Below are 27,156 nucleotides of genomic sequence, written 5' to 3' on the forward strand. Positions count from 1 at the left end.
AGGCAAGGCCTTAGACTGATTCAGTTAAGCCATTGCAAAAGGCTGTGTGAACGGTCTTACTGGTTAAAACCAGCAGGCTTATTTCATTTTCGCTTAGGTCAATTAGCAACAAGTTTAAACGAAACCAAAATAAGCCACTCTTAGACTGAAGAGGGTTGTACCACACCAATTTAACTAAACTGATGCCAGTTGGTGTGTAGACAACCTCTGAGGCAGAGAGGTTAAGTGACTCATCCAAGGCCACAAAGTGAATCAGTGGCAGAACCAGGTCTAGACTCTAGATCTCTCCTAATTTCTAGTCTTGTGCCTAATCCTGTAGACCATACTGCTTCTCTTTAGTCATGGTTCCACCATTGTCTGTCTCAATGGCCAAAGAATAAGATGTAGTGTCTTGGTGCTTGCCCTTCTACTTTTACAGCAGAATGCAAAGCTGACCCCAAAATTCTTACCCTAATTCATGGCTTAGGTGGCTAGTGGTTATCACATAGATATAAATATCTTTTGCAGGAGTTACAGGTCTAGGCTGCTGGGCTGCATATTTAATTTTCAAACTATTATTCTGCTCATCTCTCTTTTTTTTAAATAAAGTTTTCTGTTTTTTAATCTTTAGGATGAAGCTATGGTTGTGTCTCCTGGAAAATGTTGCCCAGAGTGTGTTCCAAAACCCTGTTCCATATCTGGAAAAGTGTATGAGGTAACCTTTGATGAACCACACCAAAAACCAACCTGACATGAATTCTGGCACATCTTTATTTTTCCCCTCCCTAACATCTGACTTTCTGCCAGCATTAATAACTTGGTACAATGGCTGTTTTTTTTATTTCCTGGGAAGCTAAGAGTTGAAAGGGATTAGAAATATAAAGGAATTTGCTGGCAAGCTGCAGCCAGGTTGACGGGATAAATTAGATAAGATATTTACTGTTCACGTATCTTTTTTTTTTTTTTTAAGTGGGAAAACAAATCATTGATGAAAGTCACTCTATCCTCTCTTCTTCCCTTTTTATATCCTGATCATGAAGCAATATGCACTGTTTCTATGCACGTGAAGCAATATGCACTGATTTTAAAAAAAATCTCTGTACTTGGATACATGTACATATAAGGAACTCACGGGGAAATACATACTCCAGGAGAGAATGTGGTGATGGTTACTGCTTTATTTTTTATTTATGTATGTATCTATCTATCTTTTTTCTGGCCAGCATGGTGAGCAGTGGAAGAAAAATTCCTGCACTACCTGTGTATGTGACAGAGGGGAAGCAAAGTGTCTTAAACAGGACTGTTCCCCACGTACCTGTGAGAAGGTAATGCAGCAGTGCACGGCCTCGCGCTCAGGCTGCGTGTCTCACTCGCCCCTTTCATAAAGGGCTGCACTTACTGAGTATTGATGTTTGCTAGGATCAGAACAAAGTGCAGCGTCCTGGGAAATGTTGCGAGGAGTGCGTTTCTTCCAAAGGAAGCTGCTTCTACGAAGGCACCATCAGGTATCACAATGAGATGTGGAATGGTACTCGCTGTGAATTTTGCACGTGTGATGGAGGACAAGTCACTTGTCAGAACGGAGAGTGTGCCAAAGTGGAGTGCGCCTTGGTAAGAAAAGGTTTCTTCTTTAAGAATATAATGGTCAGTTCCTGATTTTCTTTCTTTACTGATTGATTTAATGAGATACCTTAAGAATTTGGCTGTGATTCCATCACTTGCCTCCAAAGCACTTAACTGGAGACAAGAAATGGAAATGACAGTCAATTTGTATGTGCAAGGCAGGCAGGAGGTTAACTGTCTTGTGTTGTGCAAGCAGCATGCCTGGGTGAATTGGTGGCTACCTTACTTTTTGATTGTCTGCAGCACTGTCACTATCTACCTGGTAAGAAATGGCTTCAGGAGAGCGTGTGCTGAATTTGGTGCAGAAACCATAGACCAGAGGCAGCCAGTTCTGTCAGAAACTGTGAAGAATTTTGCCCTTGATCTTTGCTAGGACTAGAAAGCAAGATCTTAGCTAAGGTATTAGCCACTAGACTTAGTGACCCCCTACCTATTTTCAGACAGTGAGCAGTCAGGGTTTATGAGAAGGAGATTTGTGATGGACAACACCATAAATATATTTACCTCTTACTTCAAGCTCAGATCATAGTTCATATTATAATTGCCCTGTTAATGGATGCAGAAATGGTTTTGGTAGGGTTGGTGGGCCCTATCTATTTGCTGTATATAAAGAAAAGGTTTTTGGATCAACTTTCCTCCACTAGATAAAACTTCTTTCTTTCACTATTAGTGTCACTGCTAACCAGTGGGCTAATATCTGCTTCATTCCAACTGGGCCAGAGTAATGCAGGGAAGGAATTATGGCCTTCAGGCATATCTCTAGCTCACAATACTTGGCAAGAACACTCCTAGGATGGTAAAATTTATTTAATACCCCGGATCAAGGCTGTGCCCACGGTCTAGCCCAAAATCTGAGTATATTCATGGATATAAGGTGTATTGGAGTAAGTCTAATTTAATGGCTGTATCAGAAAGTTGGGTTTTGACACAGTGCAAACACACTTTCATTCCAGCAAAAGCAGAGATCATGTATCTAGGAATAAAGTTATGTGCTAACTCATGTAACATTATCTCTTTAAATATTAAAAATACTTTGTATTTTCCTCTCTTGATTCATTCTTATTGACATTACAAGGAGGAATATTGGACCCAAACTTTTATTGTCAAAGGGAATGCTGCCTTGTTACCTTAAAATGCTTAAATAAAACTACCTAAACTGCTACTGAATTTAGTTGGCTGGAAAGTCAAGCTTCTTATATAAACAAGACAAGATCAAGGGGTAAACGGGGAATAGGTCTTCTGGGTTTGTATCTCTTTTACTTCGCTTTTCACATGCACACAGTTGTAAAATGAAACACTTACACTAATGATTACATACCATCATGGCTCAACATTGAAAATGATTTAGCAGCTCCATTTGGTGCATTGCAGACATTCCCATATCTTGAACTCTTACTAGTACCCATGAGAGAAAAACTTGTATTCAGTACAACTTGGGATGTATTATAGTACAACCGAAGATGCTCACCAATACAGATTCACCATACTTAGTATTCCGCCCCAGATTGGACCATCCAACATTTATGATCACTCTACAGACAGATAATAAAAATGTGGACTCATAAACAAATATATAAAGTAGCAGATCTAATTTCTGCTGACAAATTGGATCCTTTCCCTTTCTTACGGAGAAAAAATTGCTTGTGTTAGAGACAGATCCTGAGTGGTGCTGAGTGCCATTAACACTTATTGAATTCAGTGGGCATTAAAAGCATGCTAAGCTTGGCCGAATTAGGTTCCGTGGAAAACCTCTTCAAACCTGGGTGTCCCAAGTCAGACATCAAAATAGGTAATATTGAAATCAGTGAAGTGTGGGCATTGGAAAAGACAGGAAAAGTGTTTTTTTGCATATTGAAGAACAATTTTGGTCCTAACGGATAGAAAATAAAAAAAAAATGTTTTGTTTGAGGACTTGCGTCCTATAAGACTTCCCAAAAAGGTGAAGCAGCTGTCTTGGATCATTTGTGATAGAATTCCAGCTCAGTAGTACAAGACATGCATTAATTTATTCCAAGGACGATATGAAATGTCTCATAAAAGAATCTTAAAGCTGGTAGGGTGTCATTTTTTTTTCTTCTTCTCCAAGTCTTGCGGCTTTGCTGGCAAAATCTGAGATTTTTTTGCCTGCCTCAGTAAATCAGAGCTTAACTGAAGCAAGGAGTCTGTGGGGTTTAGCCCTTCATTAAGGGAAAATTAATTTTCTGGTCACATATCCTTGTCTAAATTGTAATGAGGTCACAGATTTAAACATGAATCCTAGGTAGTTTGACCTAGCATAGCAGCAGCTGGTGGGACTAGAGCTAGGGCTTAATTTTAAAACCCTTTCAAACAAAACCTGCCCAGTAATTGCAGAGTGAATATGACTGTGGTGACTCTGAGGGGCCCTCAGGTGAGCTGTGAGTTGTAGTCTTCAAGGGGGGCTGCTGGAAACTGTCTGGTAGGTGTGGATAGGGTGGTTGCTGAAGTGGATTTGCTCAACCAAAACCACTTGAGCTGTCAGAAACATCTCATAACCCATCATGCTAGTTCCCACCGTCCCTTCCATGAAGTGCTGTAGAGACAGCTTTCAGGGATGTTTCTGAAGAGTACAGCTCATGGGTGGCTGAAGGTGAGACTGAGCCATACCTAAGAATGAGGTTCCTGTTTCCACATCATCCCACTTTGGAGACTCTCTCTAAACAGTCCTGTCATAAAGGGAACAATGGGCCAGATCTTGCAAGGTGTTGCGTGACTAACATGCTATCAGCAGGTCTTAGGATTGGTCCTAATGTTATGAAGATAAGGAGCAAATTTAGATCATTGTGTTGCACAGTTTTTCTCCTTTCCTTGTAGATTGTTCTAGTTACTTTTGCACACCAGTGAAATCTTAAAGATCTAAAGGTGTGTGTGTGTGTGTGTGTGTGTGTGTAAAAACATTTTATTTTCCTCAGTCTGACACCCCCCCCCCCCCCCCCCCCCCCCCCCTTACTCCTTTTCCACATTCTTAATGTTGAATGTAATGAGTAAAGCCTCTTAAACAAGAGTGCAAGTGACATAGTTATCTTGCATAGTGCCTCCCACTTCTGAGTCTTGGCAGGCCAGGGCTGCCTTTTTTGGCAAGGAGAATCATGTCCCATACACATTTTCCCCCCTCATCCTTTGTATAAGTGTCGGTGTGTGTTGGAGGTGGGAAAGTTCACAGTACATACTAGTGACATGGGTTCTCACCATATACTACGGAGTTTTGCAAGAATGGTTTCAATATCTAGACACTTGTAGGAATGCCCAGTGATGGATTAAAGTGAAATGTCTCCCCAATTGACTGAAATCATAGTGCTTCAACTTAGTACAGTTGGTGGCCCTTTCAAAGCATTGGGCCCACATTGGCCATTCTGGCATAATCTGCCATTGGTAACGCGGCTGCACTTGTGTATATGTAGCCAAACTGGCATGCTATGTTTTCCTAAGTGGAACACTGTAAAATATACTATCGTGATTCTATGAACAGATATTCTTTAGGGATGCACCCTAAGCTGCCGTAAATAATAAAGCTACATCAATTGACACCAGCTGGCTTGTCGGAATGGTTGACTTTTATGGGCCAGCCAAGGGAAGTAGCCGCATGCTTCTGTTGAAGTTAATGGGAGTTGTGGGCAATATCCCCTTGTTGGCTTTGAAAATCTCAGCCACTGTCTAACTCTATACTTCTATACTTGCCTCTTGCCCCTTACCTCTGTTTTAATATTGTGACAATACTAGTGACTGAGCAATGGCTGGTTATCCAGCAATCCTGGCGGATATATGGAAACCTTTGAATCCAACAACAGTTCATTTGATTGTGGGAATTCACCAGTTTTCTCTTCACTCTACTCCAGACTTAGGGAGCTGAGGTGTAACCTCCCCCTGCAGCGTAGGTGGCCAGGAGTGTTTCACTGTCACTTCACTCAAGAGCAGCAAATCCTGAGCACAATGAAGACTGCAATGAACCCGGGGATGTAGCCAGCTTTTCCATTCATGGGGAGTTTTTGTTAGCTGTGGTTTTCGCGCGCGCGTGTGTGTGTGTGTGTGTGTATTTATGTATATATTAACAGTTCAATAACAGAATTTGAAAAGAGGGTTCTGCACATATAGAACAGCTCCCCCATGACTGGAAGTACATTAAGGGCTTGATACAAACCCCATTTAAGTCATTGAAAAGAATCCCACTCACTCCTGTGGAGACTGAATCACACCCTGTAGCTAGAATTCTGGTGCATAGAAACAGTATGAGAAAACTGTTCCACTTCACTGTAAACAGGGTTTGACTATATCCAAAAGCACTATCCATCTATTAATATTCCCCACTCCACCACAGTATCTGAGCAGTTCTTACATATTAATGAATAATCTGCACAACACCCCTAGGAGGTAGGTAAATACTATCCCAAATTTTAGAGAGGGATTAAAGGGTGCAATTTACAAAAGCAGTCAGCATTCACCATTGACTTCCCAGGCAGCAGAATTAGTCCAATGCTGTGTTCGTTTAAAAATCTCACCCTGGGGCTGGTCCACGAACTAACTTGCACTGAAATAGCTAAATTGGTTGTTAGTTCACCTTTTATTATTTTGGTGCAAGTCTATGTATGGAATTAAAATAGCCTATTTTGATTTAATTTGTATATGTACATCCATTTTTAGGCCCCTTTATATCACCTTAGCAGTGTCAAGAGGTCTTAATGTAAGTGAGAATCTGGCCGAGAGAATCAAAGGCAGAGACAGGAATTGAACCTAGCTCTCCTAAATCTAATCCAGGTTCTTTAAACATAAGACCATCCTTTCTCTCCCATAAGTGTTTCACTTCCATTCATGTGCAACGGACTTGGAGCAGATGGAAGGCCCTATTTCCATTTCTTATGGAAAAATTATGATCTCAGTTACACTGGTGTAATCACAATATCTCTGTTACAGTTGTAATCAAGAACAGAATTTAGATCAATATAATGTATGTTTTAAAATTTACCATGAACATTTTTTAAATTTTTAATCTTTTCTTTAAGGGAAAAATGGAACATAGAAAATGAAGAGAGAGAGCTGTATTTTAAGGTTGTGAAAGTTTTCAAGTAAAATCCAAGGAATTCAGAGTGAAAAATGACATACCAGTTTCTATGTATTTTTAATGGTTTGGTTTGGTTTGGTTTGGGGGCTTCTTTTACAGCGGCAAGAGTTAAGGATGATACAGTTGCTTTATCAGTGAATTTCCTGAACTTTTCTGGGGTTCGTTCTGCAACCACAATGTTATTTAAACACGCTTTTCAAAACATACATACAGAGATGAAGTAGGATGTCGGGAAGATAAGATGCAATTGGATATTGAAGATTGCATTCCAGTGTGATAACCATTCTGCTTCTGCATTCCGCAGTATTGCTTGGAAATGCTAATTTCATGCGGCAACCTCTCTCTCTCTGCAGGGTGAAGAATTAATTCATTTGGAGGGGAAGTGCTGTCCTGAATGTATTTCAAGGGGTAGTTACTGTGTGTACAAGGAACATACCAAAGATGTGAGTATCCTGGTAATTTGGAACACATAACACAGCATGTTAAGCTTGTGAGGGTTTGGAGAAGTGAAAGTCTGTCTCCTCAAAGTCTGGAAAGAACATTATTTGCTGAGTCTTACAAAAGAATAATCCGTTAATATTACTTACCCAGAGGGTTTTTGCATTTTATAAAATCTGCTAGTTTATAATTTTCTGCACCACATAAGTCTCCTAAGGCTCTTTTTATTACACAGAGGAAAGCAGAGCAAATTGAATCAATCATTCCTGTTTAATGTTTTATATACATACCCTTAAGTTTTCAGTGCATCTCCTGGGGTTTAAGATGTTTGACTTTCATTTCAGTCAGTGGGAGCTGCACAACTGAAGCTCAGTGCAGCTTTCTGAAAATGTTGCCCATTGGTTACTGTTTTCACTGCAACAGGAATCTGTTATTCAGGGATATTTGTTATCAGCTTTTCTTCTCAAATTGACGATGCAATTTCTTTTGATGAAGTACAATAGGAGACCTTTCATTGTTGTGACAAATGAGTAATGAAGCTGACCACTACTGACGTAGAAATTAATAGCTCTTAACAGAATACTTTTAAGAGATGCAGGAAGTAGAGGATTCGGGTGTTTTCTAAACAGGACCATATCTCATTCTGTCTGTAGATCTCACTCCCTGTTGTGGGTGGAGTAAAACACATCAAGGTGAGTACATTACATATTTCAGCTCATGCATTATCCTTTTTAACAGAGAAATCCATGATATAAGGCCATCTAAGAACCAGGCTGAGCCTCCCCCATGCTTTTACCCCCTCCCTTATGGGGGTCAAGCACAATTACAGTCAATGAGTGTAGGTACTGCTCCCTGTTAGCAGCCCCAGGGACACAAAGGATACGTCTACACAGCCCATGGCAGAGAGCCTCCCAGCCCGGGTTGACAGACTTGGGCTAGCGAGATTTGCACTAGCACTCTGAAAACAGCTGTGTAGACAGGGCTTTCAAGTTTCAACTCGGGCTCTGAAGCCCGCCCCTGTCCCGAGACTTTAGATAGGTGCAGCTATTTTTAGAGAACTACCCCGCTAGACCAACTCTGTCGACCCAGGCTGGGAGGCTTGCGTCAGCGAGCTGTGTAGACATACCCAAGTGGGACAGGGAGTCATTGGGACAATGGCTCTTGCTGTCCCCTGCCCTCGCCAGCAAAACTAGCTGGGTGCAGAAAGGGCAGTGTGCTGCACCGTCCTAAAGACTGGCTTTTGTCAAGGCAAATCGTGCCCTTTCAGTCTTCCAGAATTCCCTGAGTGCGTCGACAGAACAGTTGTTCAAGGAAAAAGAGGAGACAAAAACTTATTTAGACTTTCAAAAAGCCTGTGATAAAGTCCCACCCAAGAGGCATTTAAGAAACTCAGTAAAGAAGGTGAGAAGCAAAGTGCTGTCCTAGACTAGGGACCAGCTAAAAGATAGAAAACAAGCAACTGCAATGAATGGTCAGTTTTCGCCATGGGAGAAGATTAACAGTGGAGGACCCCCAAGGTTCTGTACTTGGCACAGTGTTGTTTAATGGATTTATTAATCAACTGGGGAAAGGGATAAAATAATGAGGTGGCAAAATTTGCAGATGAAACACAAGTATTTATGTTGGTCAAGACTTAGAGAAGATAGAGGTGGCACAGCACAACGGCAAACAGAAGTCATTGTTAATAAATTAACTCTCTAACCACTTGGGAAAGACCAGGGCATCATTCTGAGAGGAGAGAGAGACACAAGAGGGGACTTGATAGAGGTGTGGTCTTGAAGATGTGAATCAGTTGCTCCTATTTACTCTCTCATACCTTAATATGAGAACAAGGAAACAGCCAATAAAACTGAAAGGCAATACATTAAAAACTGAGAAAAGAAAGTACTTCTTCACAATGCCAAGTTAAGCTAGGGAGGTCATTGCTGCAGTGTATACTTGAGGGGAAGACCTTAATAGGATTATAAAAAGGCTTAGATGTCTATAGGAATAATGAAAACCTCTACAGTTGCATCAGACCTGATAAAAATTATATGGGACACAAACCCTTATTTTTCATGTCATAAGCCCAGAGGTAACTGATGGTGATTCAGAAAAAAAAACAACTTCCCCCTTGGGCAGCTTGTTTGTCCATTATAGAGATTCTTGTACTTTCCTTTGAAGTATCTATCACTGTCCATTCTAGAAGACAGGAAGGGACAGGGCTACTGGACAAGAAGGAGCACAGGTATGGCAATTGGTGTGTTCCTGTGTTCTTGTTGTTGTTGTTAGAATATGGCTGATAATGGTTATCCCTCTATTAGATTCTCTGCTTTATTTGGGGATTGCTATAGGTCACAAAGCAGAGGCTCTCCTTTGATTAGTATCGTTGCTCATTATGCAAACTTCTAGCTGGCCGCTAGACCTGTAACTGTTCATTACATGCCGCAGGATCTGGATTCAGCCCCACTGCTGAACTCAGCATCACTGCAAAGAGAACGGAGCCCTCACGTAAGACGTTCAATATTGTCTTATGCAGAACGGAGAGAAATGGAAAGAAGACCCGTGCAAGGAATGTGAATGCCGGGACGCCGAAGTGATCTGCTATCGACGCTCTTGTCCGTCCTGCCCGTTGGGCAGCCTGGCAGTAAAGGTGGAGGGAGACTGCTGCTCGCAGTGCCAGTCAGGTATTTGTGCGAGGCAGCTTCTGCTGACATTGCTAGTTCTGTACAGGCTGGATTCTGACCCCTGTCTTATTACAGGGGTATAAACCTTTGTAAGCCGGCCCCTCATAACTGAGGCCAGGAAATGAAATTCTTTTACGAATGCTCCCCAGTGAGGCACTGGTGTTTCAGGGACCTAAAGAGGGTGTGTGATGCATCTCAGGTGTACCCAGGGTTGTGAGGCACCTCACTACCACCTGCCCTTAGGACAAGGAAGTTTGTGCCTGCCATGAGCCAGCTCCCCAACTCCATCGCTACAGCCAATCCGAGCACTGCCCTCTAGGCTTTGCTGTCATTGTCCAGATTAGCGACACATTGACACATACCAGCCTCTGAGCGTCAGCCTGCAATGTCCAGCTCCTGGTCCTGTGGACACTCGCAATATTCACAGATTTGTTGCTTCAGAAAATCGGTACAGCCCCAGCTAACCAGTTCCACCTCCATCGACCCGCCACTAACCCACAGCACTGAACGAGGTTAATCGTGAAACCAAATATCACTTTATTTAACAAACATAGAGAATCAATTAATAGCAAGTAGAAATATTAGAAACATGATTAGATATAAAATAAAATCATAATACGCATTTCAGAGCCTGGACGTAATGAACAAGATACTCTAATGTCTACTAGAGTATTGCTTATCCAAAATACTTGCAGCGCTTTACAGCCAGGCTGACTCTTTCAAGAGACAGGCGTGCTTTCGGTTTGCTTCCTCGGTGAAGGATTCCATGTCTCTCTTTGTGCTTCAAGATATACCAGACCAATCCTTTGTTTTTATTCAGAAACAGGGCACCCCTTGCTGTTTGTTTCTTCCTGTGGATTTCCTCTCTTGACGATTTCACAATCTCACAATGTGCCCCTGGCTCAGTGTGAAAATAGGTAGACAATACACCAATGGCTGGACAGGGAGATAGCTGTCAGTCACCTCCTGCTCGAAAGGAACATCTCCAAGGTATGTCACCTCCCGGTGACCTGCCTTATCGCCAAGACCTTCAGAACATAATGTTCAGTATGGATACATAATTCCTTAATATTATCCGTACAGACATTTCTCAGTGATTTCAATGACCAGTGGGCAACTGGCTCTTGGTAGAGACCTCAGATGCCACCCTTTGTTGACCTATTATGCTGATAGCCAACCCAGGGGATCTTTGTAAAACCCCATGCACTTCCCTGTGCCATCTGCCTGTTGGCTCTCTGGGTCACAGGAAGTACAAGCGGACATTAGGGGTTTGATTGTGCAATCCTTACTCACACTGGTTAATCTGAGCATCAGATTTAGTTGGGGATTGGTCCTGCTTTGAGCAGGGGGTTGGACTAGGTGACCTCCTGAGGTCCCTTCCAACCCTGATATTCTAGGATTCTATGAATCCTGTTAACTTCATTGGGGGTACGTGTAGGTGCTTACCAGCGTGAGTAAAGGTCACACAACTTAGCCCTCGTATTCCCCGGGCTTCTCAGTATTATCAACGTTCTTGCGACAACTGTTTTGATTTCAGCTTTGCTGTGTCTGTTTGGTTTGGGGATCAGTAATTATCCACCCCCTCTATATAATCTAAATAAGATTTCAGGGTAGGTTCAGGACTCAAGCCAAAGGCTCCCTCTGACTTCAGTGAAATTGGATCAGGACCCTCAGAGCCATCCTTTGGCAAAGTAAAAAGAATCACTACTTGGAGACTGTTGTCCTGGAAATGTTTTTCATTCCTTTTTAAAAAAACTCTGAAATCTTCTAACAAACAAAAAAAGGCTTGTGCGCTCTCTCTCTCAATTATAACAAGTTTATGGGCATATGATTAATTTCCTTTAAAAAAAATGTGCTCTCTTATACTGTAATGCCACTTCCAGTTCACCTGGAGTCGAATTAGAGCCAGTTAATAATTATCTGGAAACATTTGAATAGCTTTGGCTATGGAGCAATGTTTCATATAAATTATTTTTCCCACAGAATGTTGTCATTTCCCCTTCGTTTCCATTTCATAGTTGGTCGGTTTTATCTGCAGATTCCTAATTTTCCATATTGGCAGCCGCTCGTGTTGCACTCAACGGGCTTTGGTTAATCAGAGAGCTCCAGTTTGTCGCAAGAAAAAGAAAACAGCTTAGCAGTTTAATTATGCTGTCATTGCAGAAGTGGTTCAGAGTGCTTGTCAGATAAATATTTAAAGCGTATTTGTTGAACAGACAAAAAAAAAAAAGCGTTTGTAAATCCAAAAGGCAAAGCGTTTGGGACAGGCCACCTAAACGTAGAGACATCTCGCAGGCTACCGAAGGGGAGCTCTTCGGGCATAAGAAAAGAGAAAGCGGGAGGGGGTTAGCCTGGGAGACCCAAGTTCAATTTCCTGATTTATCACAGACTTCCCTTGTAAACTTGGGCAAACTGCTCCGTGGCTTTTGAAAAAGTTATCCCTGAAGTCCCATTTTCAAAAGTGACAGCTATTCGGTCCCCTTGACTTCCAGTGAGACTTAGGCTTCTAAGTGCCTAAGTCATTTAGGGGCTTTAAAATGTTTAGCCTTAGTCTCTCTGTGACTCAGTTCCCCATCTGTACTATGGGAATAATAGCACAGCCCTTCCTTGCAGGGGTGTTGTGGGGATAAATTAACTAAAGACTGTGAGGAGTTCAGATGCTAAGCTAATGGGAACAGATTTGGGAGAAAGTGTGTCTGTGATTTGAAAACACTGCATTGTATTAACAGGTCTATATTTTCTGGGCTGGATTTTCCAAAGAGCTCAGTTCGCATGAGGGCACTTCAGTGAGGGGGGCAGGTTTTAAAATATTCCTGGCACCAGAAGTTCTCATTCGTATCAATAGGAGCTGCTGGGTGAACATAAGGAACATAAGAAAGGCCATACTGGGTCAGACCAAGGGTCCATCCAGCCCCGTATCCTGTCTACTGACAGTGGCCAATGCCAGGTGTCCCAAAGGGAGTGAACCTAATAGGTAATGATCTAGTGATCTCTCTCCTCCATCTATCTCCACCCTCTGGCAAACAGAGGCTAGGGACACCATTCCTTGCCCATCCTGGCTAATAGACATTAATGGACTTAACCTCCATGAATTTATCCAGTTCTCTTTTAAACCCTGGTATAGTCCTAGCCTTCACAACCTCCTCAGGCAAGGATTTCCACAGGTTGAGTGTGCGCTGAGTGAAAAAGAACTTCCTTTTATTTGTTTAAAACCTGCTACCCATTAATTTCATTTGGTGGCCCCTAGTTCTTATATTATGGGAACAAGTAAATAACTTTTCCTTATTCACTTTCTCCACACCATTCATGATTTTGTAGACCTCTATCATATCCCCCCTTAGTCTCCTCTTTTCCAAGCTGAAAAGTCCTGGCCTCTTTAATCTCTCCTCATATGGGACCCGTTCCAAACCCCTAATCATTTTAGTTCCCCTTTTCTGAACCTTTTCTAATGCCATTATATCTTTTTTGAGATGAGGGGACCAAATCTGCTCGCAGTATTCAAGATGTGGGCGTACTGTGGATTTATATAAGGGCAATAAGATATTCTCCATCTTATTCTCTATCCCTTTTTTAATGATTCCTAACATCCCGTTTGCTTTTTTGATGGTCGCTGCACACTGCGTGGATGTCTTCAGAGAACTATCCACGATGACTCCAAGATCTTTCTCCTGATTAGTTGTAGCTAAATTAGCCCCCATCATCTTGTATGTATAGTTGGGGTTATTTTTTCCAATGTGCATTACTTTACATTTATCCACATTAAATTACATTTGCCATTTTGTTGCCCAATCGCTTAGTTTTGTGAGATCTTTTTGAAGTTCTTCATAGTCTGCTTTGGTCTTGACTGTCTTGAGCAGTTTAGTATCATCTGCAAACTTTGCCACCTCACTGTTTACCCCTTTCTCCAGGTCGTTTATGAATAAGTTGAATAGGATTGCTCCTAGGACTGACCCTTGGGGAACACCACTAGTTACCCCTCTCCATTCTGAAAATTTACCATTTATTCCTACCCTTCGTTCCCTGTCTTTTAACCAGTTCTCAATCCATGAAAGGATCTTCCCTCTTATCCCATGACAACTTAATTTACATAAGAGCCTTTAGTGAGGGACCTTGTCAAAGGCTTTCTGGAAATCTAAGTACGCTATGTCCATTGGATCCGCCTTGTCCACATGTTTGTTGACCCCCTCAAAGAACTCTAATAAATTAGCAAGACATGATCTCCCTTTACAGAAACCATGTTGACTTTTGTGCAACAATTTATGTTCTTCTATGTGTCTGACAATTTTATTCTTTACTGTTGTTTCAACTAATTTGCCCGGTACTGACGTTAGACTTACCAGTCTGTAATTGCCAGGATCACCTCTAGAGCCCTTCTTAAATATTGGCGTTACATTAGCTATCTTCCAGTCATTGGGTACATTAGCTGATTTAAAGGACAGGTTACAAACCATAGTTAATAGTTCCGCAATTTCACATTTGAGTTCTTTCAGAACTCTTGGGTGAATGCCATCTGGTCTTGGTGACTTGTTACTGTTAAGTTTCTCAATTAATTCCAAAACCTCCTCTAGTGACGCTTCAATCTGTGACAATTCCTCAGATTTGTCACCTACAAAAGACGGATCAGGTTTGGGAATCTCCCTAACATCCTCAGCCATGAAGACTGAAGCAAAGAATTCATTTAGTTTCTCTGTGATGACTTTATCGTCTTTAAGTGCTCCTTTTGTATCTCGATCGTCGAGGGGCCCCACTGGTTGTTTAGCAGGCTTCCTGCTTCTGATATACTTTACTTAAATATTTTGTTATTACCTTTTGAGCTTTTGGCTAGCTGTTCTTCAAACTCCTTTTTGGCTTTTCTTATTACATTTTTACATTTAATTTGGCAGTGTTTATGCTCCTTTCTAGTTACCTCACTAGGATTTGACTTCCACTTTTTAAAAGATGCTTTTTTATCTCTCACTGGGTGCTGAGTGCTTTTGAAATTCTGCTGACTTCATTTAGGTGCCTAACTGCGTGCTGAGCTCTTTGGAAAATACGATCTACTGAGATCATTGCCTGGGGCTGTATAGAGCCAAGCCTGTGTTCTGCATACTCACTGCTCCCCTTGAAATCTCCTTTCCACGGACCCGCCCATTATGTCTCTCCATGCTGCAACAGAGGCAATGAGAGTTTTGCAATGCAGGATCCAGGCTGATGATCCTGTAAAACCTTCCAAAATTTTAACTGTTTAGCCCAGAGTTCTTCAAACTCTCCCACGGCGTTGTTCCCACCTTCCCACAAACTATAGCAGGGGAAGAGCTTCCCTCACCCAAATGTTTTCGTGAAGCCATTGTAAATTACTGTTCTCTGACAGATGCGCTTCGGGGGGGAAACCCACACTCCCCTACCCAGTGCGTAGTGTCGCTCTCTCTAAGCTGAGGCCTGCTCATGGGACAGCAGCTGGTTGTACTTTCAGGGAACACTTTGGATTAGTGCAGAGAGCTTCACTCCTGAATGGAGCCTAAACTGTTCCCATACCTCTCTCAGTAGTAAGGTGATTGTCAAGCAGTGGAGACGCTGCTGCACGTGCATAGGGACAGGGCAGCCCATTCTCTGTTTATTTAGGCAAAAATGATTCAGCAATAAAGAAAAAATATTCGGTCCTTCGGCCACCACACGGAGGCCAGCCTTGTAGTGTGAGAAACACCTACTGTAGGGAAATATCTTGTCGTAACCCTGTCCCGTCAGGTGATCTCTCTGCGTCACTAAGCCTGCAACCCCTGCTCCAAGCTGACTTGGCCAAACTCCCATTGACTTTGTTACGGGATTTGGCCTGAGGTAACTCAAGTTCCGATTGCTGTGGGCCATTAATTCCTGATGGTATAAGAATATCAATGAAAAGAGTCAACATGGATTGTGAATGGACTGTTTAACACCAGGCTGGAGAACTTGAATTAAGTGCAGTGCTTACTTACCCAGTCCAATAAAATGCAGCATTTAACTGATCGCATGCAATTTATGAGACAATGCCTTGAGCCATTAGCAGAGAGGCCATGCACTGAGTTTTGCTTTGACTATAGTGTATGTGTTATTTCCAGACTTCTTGACACAAGGCACACAGTGCTGACAGCTTCTTTCTTTTTTGTTCTTCATGCTAGTGCAATGCCACTCAGACTGCTTGACCTGCTCTCGGTCCTTTGACCACTGTGATGTCTGCCGCGATGCAACCAAGTGGCTCCAGAATGGACGCTGTGTGGGGAGCTGTGATCCTGGATTCTATCAGGATGCTGGGGTTTGCTTAGGTATAGCCTATGTTCCGATCTCAGCTGATTGGATTTCCTTCAGGCTGGTGCTTTAGTCCTGGAGGACTGCTTATTCACATTGCCTCCCAGTCATGGACTGTTGTTGTATGAAAACCTTCTTCCTTGTTATCTCTTATGGATGTGGAAACACAACACCAAATTGGATATCAGTAAGGTTAGTCTTTCAGTCCTGGATTCAGGAAAGCACCGAAGCATCTCTTTATGTCCTATTGATTTCAGCTGGTCTAAACTAGAGCTCGTTGGAAAATTTAGAGTTTCAAAAAATTTCAGCAAAAAAAGGAACCAGTTTTTTTCAACCATCTTTAGTCTCAAATGCTTTTCCTGCATAGGGATGTGTCCCTGAATTTAGCCTGCAGACTGACCATGTACAGATCAGTATCAGTGTGCAATGACATGTTAAGGTAACGCTGTCTCTCTTTCCCTTTGTTTTGTGTGGGCAGCCTGCATGGAGACGTGCTCCACCTGCACCAATGGGTTTGAGTGTACCTCATGTCAGGGATCCCTGCTGATGAAGTACAGGCAATGTGTGACATTGTGTGGGGATGGATTCTTCCAGGATCACCTCCACTGTGCAGGTAACTTACAAATAGGGCTGCCTGGTAAAACAGCCACATGTCTAAGTTACAGTGCAGAGTCTGTGTTTAGAGATCCATTGCCAACATGAGGACAAAAGTTTTCAGTGCCGTAATGCCACAAAATAACAGAATCATGTAACGTTAAGATGATGGCAAATGGGAGAAGAATGCACTCTTTAACCATCTGCTTCTGAAATCCCTACTTCTCAACACTGTGATTGAATCAGTCGTATTTCAATTCAGAAGTCTCTCCCAGGGAAATGTTATTGTCTCTTGCTCCTGGGGGGGGTGAGAGAACTGCTATATTTTACCATTGACCTAAAATCCGTAGCCATTTACCGGAATCTGATTCTTTGGTGTATACTTTGTTTCCAGCACAGGCTAAACTACAGCTAATGAAATCAGCCCTCCCCAGGAGGCTGCAGTGGAGTTGTTTATTAGAGCGAATTAGAGAGCGACATGGGATATGGCAGGTAGCCAGAGTCACACACAAACATCCTTTCCTCTTTGGTGATATTTTCTTGCTTTTCACACTTCTCCTTCCCAGAACATCTCTTGTGGTAGCTGTTCGCATCAGGAATATTGAGGGAGTCTTACCCTGTTAATCACGAGTTCCACAAAACTGGGGAAAGTGTCTCTAAATGAGTGTATCTCTGTACGTTTCTAAAGGTTGGGATTAGGATAGGGAAGGTGGGGCTTTCTGTCCGATTCCTTTGAAATATTCTTTCTTTGTCCAAACTGTGATTCAGCCTCTTTCATCCTGACAGATATTTAAAGTCAGCACTTTTCTCCTTATGATATTGGCCTTTTTAGAGGGGCTGTAATTCTTTCTGAGACCAGTTCAGCCAAGCACCTGAACACATGTGGGCTCCAAGCACCTGTGCAGTCCTAATGACTTCTGTGGAAATACCCAGTTGCTCAAAGTAAAGCACATGCTGAAGTGCCTTTGCTGAATTGAGATCTAAAGCAGGAGTTGGATTCTTGACCACTGCTTTTCTATAACCGTCTGGCCCAAAGGGTTTACAATAGATTTCAGGTTTTGAATGCTCCTGTCTAAGGGTATGTCTTCACTACCTGCCGGATTGGCGGGCAGCGATCGATCCAGCGGGGATCGATTTATCGCGTCTACTCTAGACGCAATAAATCAACCCCCGAGCGGTCTCCCGTCGACTCCAGCGCCATGAGAGGTGCAGCGGAGTCAACAGGGGAGCGGCAGCAGTTGACTTACCGTGGTGAAGACACCACGGTAAGTCGATCTAAGTACATCAACGTCAGCTACGTTAGTCATGTAGCTGAAGTTGCATAACTTAGATCGATCCCCCCCAGTGTAGACCAGGGCTGAATGACCTTATCTTTGAGTAATAGAATTGGATCAACCTCTAGATACCCCGATTAAAGATCTGGGCCCCATTGTGCCAGGTGCTGTACACACACATAATGAAAAGGCAGTCCCCAGCCTAAAAGAATTTGCAATCCAAGTTCTAATTAATCTTTTAGTTTGTTTTATTTTACCATTGCCTTTCTGCCTGCTCCTGGTCTTTTAAGTGGCAATGGCCATGCACAGTAAAGGCAGCTGGAAAAGGCTAATGTTTCATTTTATTGCCGGTTTGCAATGAACTGGCTTTGCATTCCATCCATGTTCGTACCCATGCATGCCTGGAGTGGAAAATTGCTGGGAAAATTTGTTCATGTTTCCTCCGGGGAATTAAACCAATTTGCTTTAGTTCTGCCCGGCTGCATTTTCTGCATAAAATAAAACTGGCAGAGAAAGCCTCAAATTTCAGACCCATTCCATAATTCATTTCCATCCAACCTTTCTTTGTATGCTCTTTGTTTTCGTATGCATGCAGTCAGGTTGTCCAAACTGTCCTTCAGCTGTCCAGGAAGCAGCATGTTTTATTAACGTCTGCAGTAAGTTTGTCAATAGAATCATATATAGGATTGATCAGATCCTCAAGTGGTGTAAATTGGTGTAGAGGATCTGACCCTAGAAAGGGAAAAGACCTGTGAGAACAGATTACCTAGTCCATCCTTCTGCCTTTGCAGGACAGCTTTCTGCAGTATATGAACGAGCCACAAAGATTCAGTCTTGCTTCATCACTTTAGTTCTTCTTTAAAAAAAAAAAAAAATCTAAAACTAAAAAGAACATTTGACTGAATTAGTTTGATGTGGTGGGTTTTCCCCCCCCCCCGCTCTAATAATGGGGTTTGTTTTGCTGTAAAACAGTAAAGCCACGAAGGAAAAAGGGAAATTGAAAATCAGTGAGGAGGCTTATTCAGAGAACTAACTGCGTGATTAATATTCACGGGATCAGTGAGAGACCGAGGCAGAGCAAAGTGACACATGGAGTCTGCTCGGCTGAGATGAGACAGAAATGAATAAGGCAAAGGCTGAGAGAAGAAAAGTCAAGTGAGTGAAAAAAGAAGGACCTCTGCCCTGAAAAGCAAGACAGGTGAAGGACTTGCCGTCTTCAGTGCCCCTATTCTTGCTTTCCCCTGCAACTCACTTATGCACATTTTCAGAATTAATGCTCCCTGCAAAGTCTAGACAGAACTCGGGCGTTGCTGCTTTGTCCTATCCAAATGAGAATATTGAAATATGTAACCTGATTGTAACAGACAAAGCCTACATCATACCAAAGTGCTTGGATTTTTATTAATGACTCCCTAGACTATTAATGGTTCTTTATACTATCTTAATTATAGAAGCTCATCTTTTGAGAACAGAGGTCTCGGTATTGCTAAATAGAATTACTACAGGTAGCTAGCACTACCTTGCAACGAACTGTTCAGTTTACGAGTCATTTAGATGTCCAGGGCAGAATTGTCGACAACATCTTGTCTTTCAAAAGTCAGGCAACTATTTCTCAAATAATTCAATGAGTTCCTTTTACGACGCCGTTAGTGTTAATCCCTTGCAGTCACAAAACGGCTTGTGATCTTCACAGCTGCAGTGATGCAGATGGGATTTCTGAGAAATCTTTTGAGGAAAGAAACTTTAAATGAATTTTTAAATGAATCTTTAAATGAATTTTTACTCTGAATTGTGACCAACCGAAAGGGAGTTAAATGGCTGAGTGCAGGAAGCACTATGCTTTAGTCAAAGAGCTTTAATGAAACATGTCAGTTATGCCACATTTACTAGTGGTTCCGGGCAGACTCATATTAATCTTGAATGCAGCAGAGCACAGATGCTTTTATAAATGCATGGGTTTCTTTTCCTCAAGGAGGAAGCCAGCGCTTTGCAAGAGTTCTTTTCTCTTGAAAACATTGAGCATGGTTCAGTTCTGTTCTACACCAGTTTTATACTGCCGGAACTCGTAAACCTAGAGTAACAGAGAGGTGGATCAAACCCTTTAAATTGGCAGCATTGGAATGCTCCTAATTTAGCACTGAAGTGAAACCAAAATTTGAAAAAGACTCATCCATCCATGAAGAATTAAGTGAACGGGGGGAAGGGGCCTCCCTTTCCCCTCTTGAAATATAAAGAAACAAAACTGAGAGTACTAGACTGTGGGAAGACTCCTTGAAGCTTACAATATAGTCCTGAAAAATCAATAGGGAGAAGATTTTCACCACCTGTGTTGTCCTCTGTTACCCGAATGAGCTCATTTATATATAATAAGCAAATCACTGAAACCAATAATTGATAAGCCAGTCAGTGATAAGGCTGATGGTGACCTCGTTATGGCTTGCTATGTTGTAGAAGGAAGTTTAGTCTAATGGGAAAAGCAAAGGCTTGGAAGTCAGGAGATCTGAGTTTCCCATGATCAGCTCTTGACACAGGCTTGCTGTATGACCGTGAGCGAGTCTCGTGAGCCTACAGCGGCCGGTGGTTTTGAGTGCCTTGGTTTTTGGGTATCAAGATGAAGATGGCTGAAAGGGGCCTGATTTTCTGAGTGTGGGTGCTTAGCACTTCCTAAAAATCACGCTCCTTTAAGGTGTCTCCAGTTGGACACCCAAAAATTGAGGTGCTTGTGCTCACTAGGGACTTTGAAAAGTTGGGTCGTCTGCACATCCGTTTCCCCTCTGTAAAATGGAGAAAACAATATTCACCTGCTGCACCTCACGGTGACGTTGATATCTTTGTGTGATGAGGGTTATGACATCTTGTTGGGTTTGGGGTCTGCAAGTTTGTGCACTTGCCAATGAGCAGACACAATTCCCTGTATGCTCAGCTTTATGGCCATCACTTGTGCTGATGAAAATAGGTGCGTAGAAGCAGTAAGTACTATCATGGGATGAGGCAAGCACGCCTAAGGTGGTTCAAAAGGGCCTGGCTGTTTTACAGTGATGTTGAAAGTTCATTGGCTCAGTGGGAGCATTTGGGGGAAGACGATGCCTTTGGGAGTCTAGCTGCTGCTGCCCCTCTTTGAGAAGATACAGCTTATGGCCTCCTCTGTACACTGCCAGCTCTACTGACTCTGCCCACCTGGGGAATGGGTCAGCATGGCTGGTGTCCGACTCATGGGGTAGGTCTACACAGCAAGCAACTAGGCACCCGCAGCTGGCCTGTGCCAGCAGACTCCGGCTCAGATTGCAGGGCTGTTTCATCTGGGCTTTGGTTGGAGCCCGGGCTCTAGGACCCTGCCAGCCCAAACCCAGGAATCTACATAGCAATGAAACAGCCCCACAGCTCGAGCCCAAGTCAGCAGGTACAGGCCAGCAACAGGGTTTTCTTTGCTGTGTAGCCATACCTATGGAGTCCTTGCACTCTCTCTCTGCAGGGCCAGGCACACTGTGAACCTTCATAACGATACATTTGTGTCACCACTTGTGACGATAAAGGACAAAAAGCCAAATCAGCAGGACTACATCCTGACAGCTTGGAGTCACTGAAAATGGCTTTGTTTGCATAATCCCTGCTTTCAAAATCAACAGTGTATACAACCTTCCACATCTCACTCCCAAACCAAATCTTACCCACTCCCCTTCCCCACACCCAGCCCTCTTTCCTCCCATAATTTTTTGGGGGAAGAGGTGAGAGGATGGGTATTATAGCCGCTGGAGGGTGATTTGGTGGGCATTCACAGAGAATCTGTGCACTCGACATTTGCTGGGTCTCTTTAGAGAACAAAGATATATGCTGTGGAAGACAAGTGGAAGGATAAGGTATCCTATACTATCAATGAAAAAATGGAACAGAGTTTGTTTGCTAGATGGAACAGCTCTCTGTACAACAAAATGTTTAAATTAAGCAGAGGAAACAGGCCATTTGAAGTACAGAAAGCCCCTTTGGCTTCTGGCCCAACCCTGTAGGGTCCTCATGTGACAGGGTGGACCCCCTGTTCAGGATGCCACCTGATATACTGGGGTCCCGTTGGGCCTGCCCGTTCCACCAGCCTGGGCTTTTCCTCATCCTGTCCTTGCTGTGCCAGGCCCTCAAGCCTTCTCTAGCACACACACACACACCCAGCTGCAGACACAGACTGAAATCAGCTCTGGGTGGGAAGATTCAGCTCGGGGATTTACCCAGCACTCTTGTGCACACCTCCTTTTAGGGTGTAAATCCAAAATAATATTGTCTGGTGCTGATTAGAGAGATCTGTACGGCGCAAGCTCATAAAAAATGGTCCCCTCCCTCAATCTGGAGGGAGATATGCACAGTGTTTTGCCTCTCCTTCCCTAGATATGAATTGTACAAACTGGTTTATAGAAAACAAAGACAAGTTTATTAACTACAAAAGACAGATTTTAAGTGATTATAAGGGACAGCAAAAAGATGAAAGCAGATTACTGAGCAAATAAAGCAAAACATGCAAACTAGGCTTAATACATTACAGAAACTGTCTACAAATAGTAATTTCTGACCCTAAATGTTGTTTTATGCCAGTGGCAGAGTTTCTTGAAGGTAATCTGCACTGCTTGCAGCTTAAACCTCCAGATATACCCTTCACAGGTTGCCCTTTCTCAGCCTGGATCCCAGTCCTTCACCCCAGATCAGTTTTAGGTGTTTCCAGAAGTCATCCTGGGCAGGGATTCTGTGAAGAACCGGCGACCCCGATTAACTCACTCTCCAGCCTTTAATAAAACCTTTTGTGTCCCAGTCTGACCCTCTTAATGGAAAAACACTGAAAGCCCAAGATGGGGTCTAGAATCAGGTGACACGATTACCTGACCCTATAGTGTCAAAGCAGCAACTCGGGAAGCGTCTCAGGAAGGTGGGAGATTAGTATATTCAGAGTCTTATTGTTCTTCCTAATGGCCTATTCAGGTTGCCTACTGTCTGGTGGGCATTTCCCAGGTGCAAACACTTTTGCAATTGATACAGTGTTTATATTCCTGACTTTGGATACAGCCATGATACATGCATACAAATAGGATAATCATATTGGATAAATCATAACCTTTTGACTGATATCTCACAAGACCCATTTTGCATCCAATACATCGTAGTTATGCCATATTCATATCATAAGCATATTTCTATGAAGAATATGGCCGTGATGTGACACTCACTTTTTCCTATTTGGTTCCATAGCACATGTCCTCTCTCCCTTGGCCCCATGCATGCTCTGCGTTCCGGCCTGCCTTGCAAGCAACACCACCAGTCAGTTATCTCTAGAAAGATCTGAGCTGAACAAAGCCAAGCGGTCTGAGATTGCTTTCCAGCAACCACATAGTTTCTATTGATGCACTTTCCTTTAGTGTTTAAGTTACTGTAGACCAACAGAACAAAGATATCCTGGGGATATCAATAGCTGTTGCATTTTTAAAACAGCAACCCTCAGGGCAGGTAGGCAAAGAGAAATTGCCTGATGCCTGTCATTGTGGGCGTGAGAGCTGAAGGTTTATATAAGAGCATGAATTGGGCCATGTTTGATATTCATTGGGAGACCTGCAGCTGATACCTTATGCAGGTGCTGCTTCTTTGACTATGGAAGTGGATGGGTTTTGCTGCCGGCCATGTTAGCGCAGCCGGAGTCCAGCACCAGCATTCATGGTAGACCTGACAACTGTAGCAGTGGATTTAAAGGAGGCCAAACTAATCACTGTCTTTCCTGGCAAATACCTTCGTTCAGTGGAGCCACCTGAGGAAGTTACTCATTAACCCTATCTGAGCAATTAACTTCGCTGCCAGTGGTAACCTGGCTGAAATGAATTGAGAGACTCAGATGTTTGATTCAGAGAAGACCCTGAGTGTTTGCTAACTTACTGAGAATGATCTGTAGTTTTGATTCTTTTTCTTTCCCTCCCTTCTTTTAGCCTCCACCAGTCTGCCCCTCCTCTTCCCCCTCAGACTCTTCAAGCTATTGGTCCCTGATCCTTCCTTTGTCCCTCCTCCAAGATCAGCTCTCTGGCTTGTTCCACAGACTCTCAATACTTCTCTTTCCTTCCCTGACTTCCAACGGCCTTGACCCCAAAAGGTTCCATGCTCATGGTGCTATCCTGCCAAGTTCATTCCATCTTCTCAGTAGGTCTGGCAGCCTCTGCTGAGCTGCTTGTTATTGTCAGGTCTCTCTCTCTGGCTCTGCTAGATCAGAGATATCTCAGAAGTTATCACACTCCAGAGAAAGATAAAATGTGAAGACAACATCTGCCTTAGTAGAGGCTTCCAGAGCTGCTGAGATCCTGCATTGGTTTTGCAGGATCATTGCCAAAGGCAGGGGAGGCAACCGGGAATCGGAGCAAGATGGAGAAGGGGGAGTACTTAACCAAATGGATCTGACCTTCAAATAGTGCTGGTTTGCATCCGCGTCTGGCTTGAGCAGGGATCTGCTTGGTTTCCAATGAAGTGTGCTGCATCCTGCCTGTCCCGAAACTCACCCTGCCTAAAACTTGCCCATCCTGTTCTAATTCCTTCCTCTTTGTTGCCTGTGTTCAAAGTGAAACTTGCCAATGACTGTAGTGAGTTTCATTTTGCAGATAGGGGTTGGGGCAGTAAATGAGGGTGAAAAATAGTCACTGATTCAGAGCAATCTTAATTGCCCTGACTGATCTGGGTTCAGTAAAATAACATATGCTTTAAGGCAGCCAAATGCAGGGACATACCTTAAAGAGCAGAGAACATAAGCCATGTTTACAGAATGGGGAGCTTATTTTGGAAAGCAGTGACTCTGGAAAGGACTTAGGGGTCATTGCAGACAATCAGCTGACCATGAGCTCCCGATGCGATCCTGTGTCCCAGCGGGCTTCTGCAGTCCTCCAGTGTGTAAATGAGAATGTCAGGAAGATGATGTAACTTGCTCATGTGGCATCGGTGAGTCCATTGCAGCAATACTGTGTTTCATTCTGGTGTCCATGCTTGAAAAAAGATGGTGAAAAATTGGAGGGTGTTTGGAGATGTACTACACGAAGGATTCAAGGTCTGGAAAACCTGCTTTAGGATGAGAGAATTAAGGAGCTCCGTCCATGTACCATATTGAAGAGAAGGTTGAGAGGGGACTTGATAACAACCTGTAAGTACCTACAAAGGAAGAGTACACCTGATTTCAAGGGCCCCCTAAATTTAGCATAACAAAATCCAATGGCTGGAAGTTGAAGTTAGAAAAATTGAAATTGGAAATCAGATACAACTTTCTGTCAGCGAGGGAAATTAACCACTGGTTAATTTTGCGAGGGAAAGTGGTAAATTTATCATCATTTGCAATCTTTAAATTGAGCCTGGATCTCTGCTCTAATTTGATCACAAGTTTATGGGCTTGATAGTGGTCACCCATGAAATGGAATAATGGCTTTCTCCGCAGGAATTACTGGTGAAATTCTGCAGCCTGTGTGTTGATCTCTTCCGGCTTAAAATGTGTGACTCAGACTGCCCATAATACTCTGGAGCAATCAGGACAGAGAAAGGGAGGAAGAGTGAGGCAAGAAGAAACAGGAGGGAAGAAGATGAGGAAGAGAGCAGCAAATTGCAAGGGAACAGAAGGGGAAGAGAGAAAAGGGTGGAGAGAAGAGCAATCGATAGTAGGAAGGGATGATAGAGGAGGAAGGATGGTCTAGTGAACAGAGCACTGGACTTGGACTCAGGAATGTTAGGGCCAATTCTTGTGTGACCTTGGGCAAGTCACTTAGTCTCTCTGTACCTCAGATCCCCATCTGTTCACTGGGGGTAATAGCACTGCCCTGCCTCAAAGGGGTTTTGTGAGGGTAAAATCCCTTAATGGTCGGGAGCTTCTCAGCTGCTATGGTGATGAGGGTGATATAAGTAGCTAGACAGATGCTCCAGCTTGTTAATAAAACAAAAACAACAGGGAAGAATGCTGTGTACTCCAGCAGATAAAAGAGGAATTAAAACACTTGGAATAAATGCGGGGGGAGGGAATAAGTGACCTCTTACTTTTGTGGAAATGAACATGTTTAGAATCAGTGGCAGCCATCTACTCTGGTCACTAATTGCAGTATCCTCTCCTTCGTTCTGTCCTCGCTTGCCCTGCAAAAGTTAGGCATGTTCCTCTTTTATTGGAAACAAGCCCATTCTCATCTATTCTGGGGCAGATCACTGCGGAGCATGGGTCTGTTCTTTTTTTTTTTTTTTTTTTTTAATGGGCTTCTCTCCTATCCCTACTTTAAATAAATGTGCATTAGATAATGAAATTTAAGCTCCCCAACGCAGATCATTTATTCCCTCACGAGTTGTTGTTGTTGCCTCCTGGTTTTTGCATTTTACGCAGTCTGGGTACCATAATTGCAGCTCCTTCTGTGTTAGAAATAGCTTTCATATGCCGTTTGAATTTCTGAATACAAGTGCTGCTGAGATGCTGTGAACGTCACTGCAGAACCTCCGGTATAACCACACTGGAGGATTGCATCTTACTTTACAAATGGCAAACACAGTTGTGTTTTCCTGAGAGGTGGGTTTCATGAATGTCTGCATGTTCAGGACATACGCCTTTAGGATTCTGTTTCACCCCACCTTTCATAGGGTGGGAATACAAGCATAGACGTGTCTTGTGAGACAAAAAGTTGAGAAAATCTTTAGAACATATATGGATGTAATCAGGAAAAAAAATCTAATTCTGAAAGTGCTGTAATTTGCACAGGGTGTGTGAGTACTGGCAGCATGATTTAACATGATGCAACAGCCACACAAATACCATGAAAGGCTAACCAGAGTGGGCTGGATTTTCCTCTCAATTAAACTCATAGTCTCAAAGTGAATTGGGTCTCACAGCTATGTAGGAGAGCAGAATTTAGCTCCATACAGTCATTCATTTCTTTGCAAAAAATTAGTATGTTGAAAGGTTGCTCGAGTCCTATGCATGTACGAGTATCTTCTTCTGCTCAAGAGAGAACATATCCATTGGCTGAATGGTGTATGTATGTAATATAGCGCAGGAATATCCAAACAATTACTGGGTGATGGCCTTACTGCAGAGTTTACCCAAAGATAAAGGTATTAGCCTGCTCATTATAATTGGGGCATTTCCATTCTCTTCTTTTGGCCGTATAAGGGAAAAGATTCACAGTGCACAATGTGCGCTTTCATGGGAACCTGCCACAAAGAGACAGTTTCAACCTGTCCCCATGAATTACTAGTTCCCAGCAAACTATGATTCCATGAC

General features: G+C 43.0%; 1 protein-coding gene across 3 annotated transcripts in view; it reads left to right on the top strand.

The window, feature by feature from the left end:
* The window catches only part of FRAS1 (Fraser extracellular matrix complex subunit 1), a 299,172-nt gene that overhangs the window by 129,433 nt on the left and 142,583 nt on the right, over positions 1-27,156 (top strand). For all 3 annotated transcript variants that reach the window (XM_043544852.1, XM_043544853.1, XM_037896738.2), the window contains exons 7-14: positions 611-694; positions 1,203-1,304; positions 1,399-1,590; positions 7,030-7,119; positions 7,768-7,806; positions 9,633-9,780; positions 15,915-16,058; positions 16,520-16,654. In XM_043544852.1, coding sequence (XP_043400787.1) covers positions 611-694; positions 1,203-1,304; positions 1,399-1,590; positions 7,030-7,119; positions 7,768-7,806; positions 9,633-9,780; positions 15,915-16,058; positions 16,520-16,654 — 934 coding nt within the window. The remainder of the gene's footprint in view (positions 1-610; positions 695-1,202; positions 1,305-1,398; positions 1,591-7,029; positions 7,120-7,767; positions 7,807-9,632; positions 9,781-15,914; positions 16,059-16,519; positions 16,655-27,156) is intronic.

This window comes from Chelonia mydas, chromosome 4, assembly GCF_015237465.2.
Source record: "Chelonia mydas isolate rCheMyd1 chromosome 4, rCheMyd1.pri.v2, whole genome shotgun sequence".
NCBI classification, from domain to species: Eukaryota; Metazoa; Chordata; order Testudines; family Cheloniidae; genus Chelonia; species Chelonia mydas.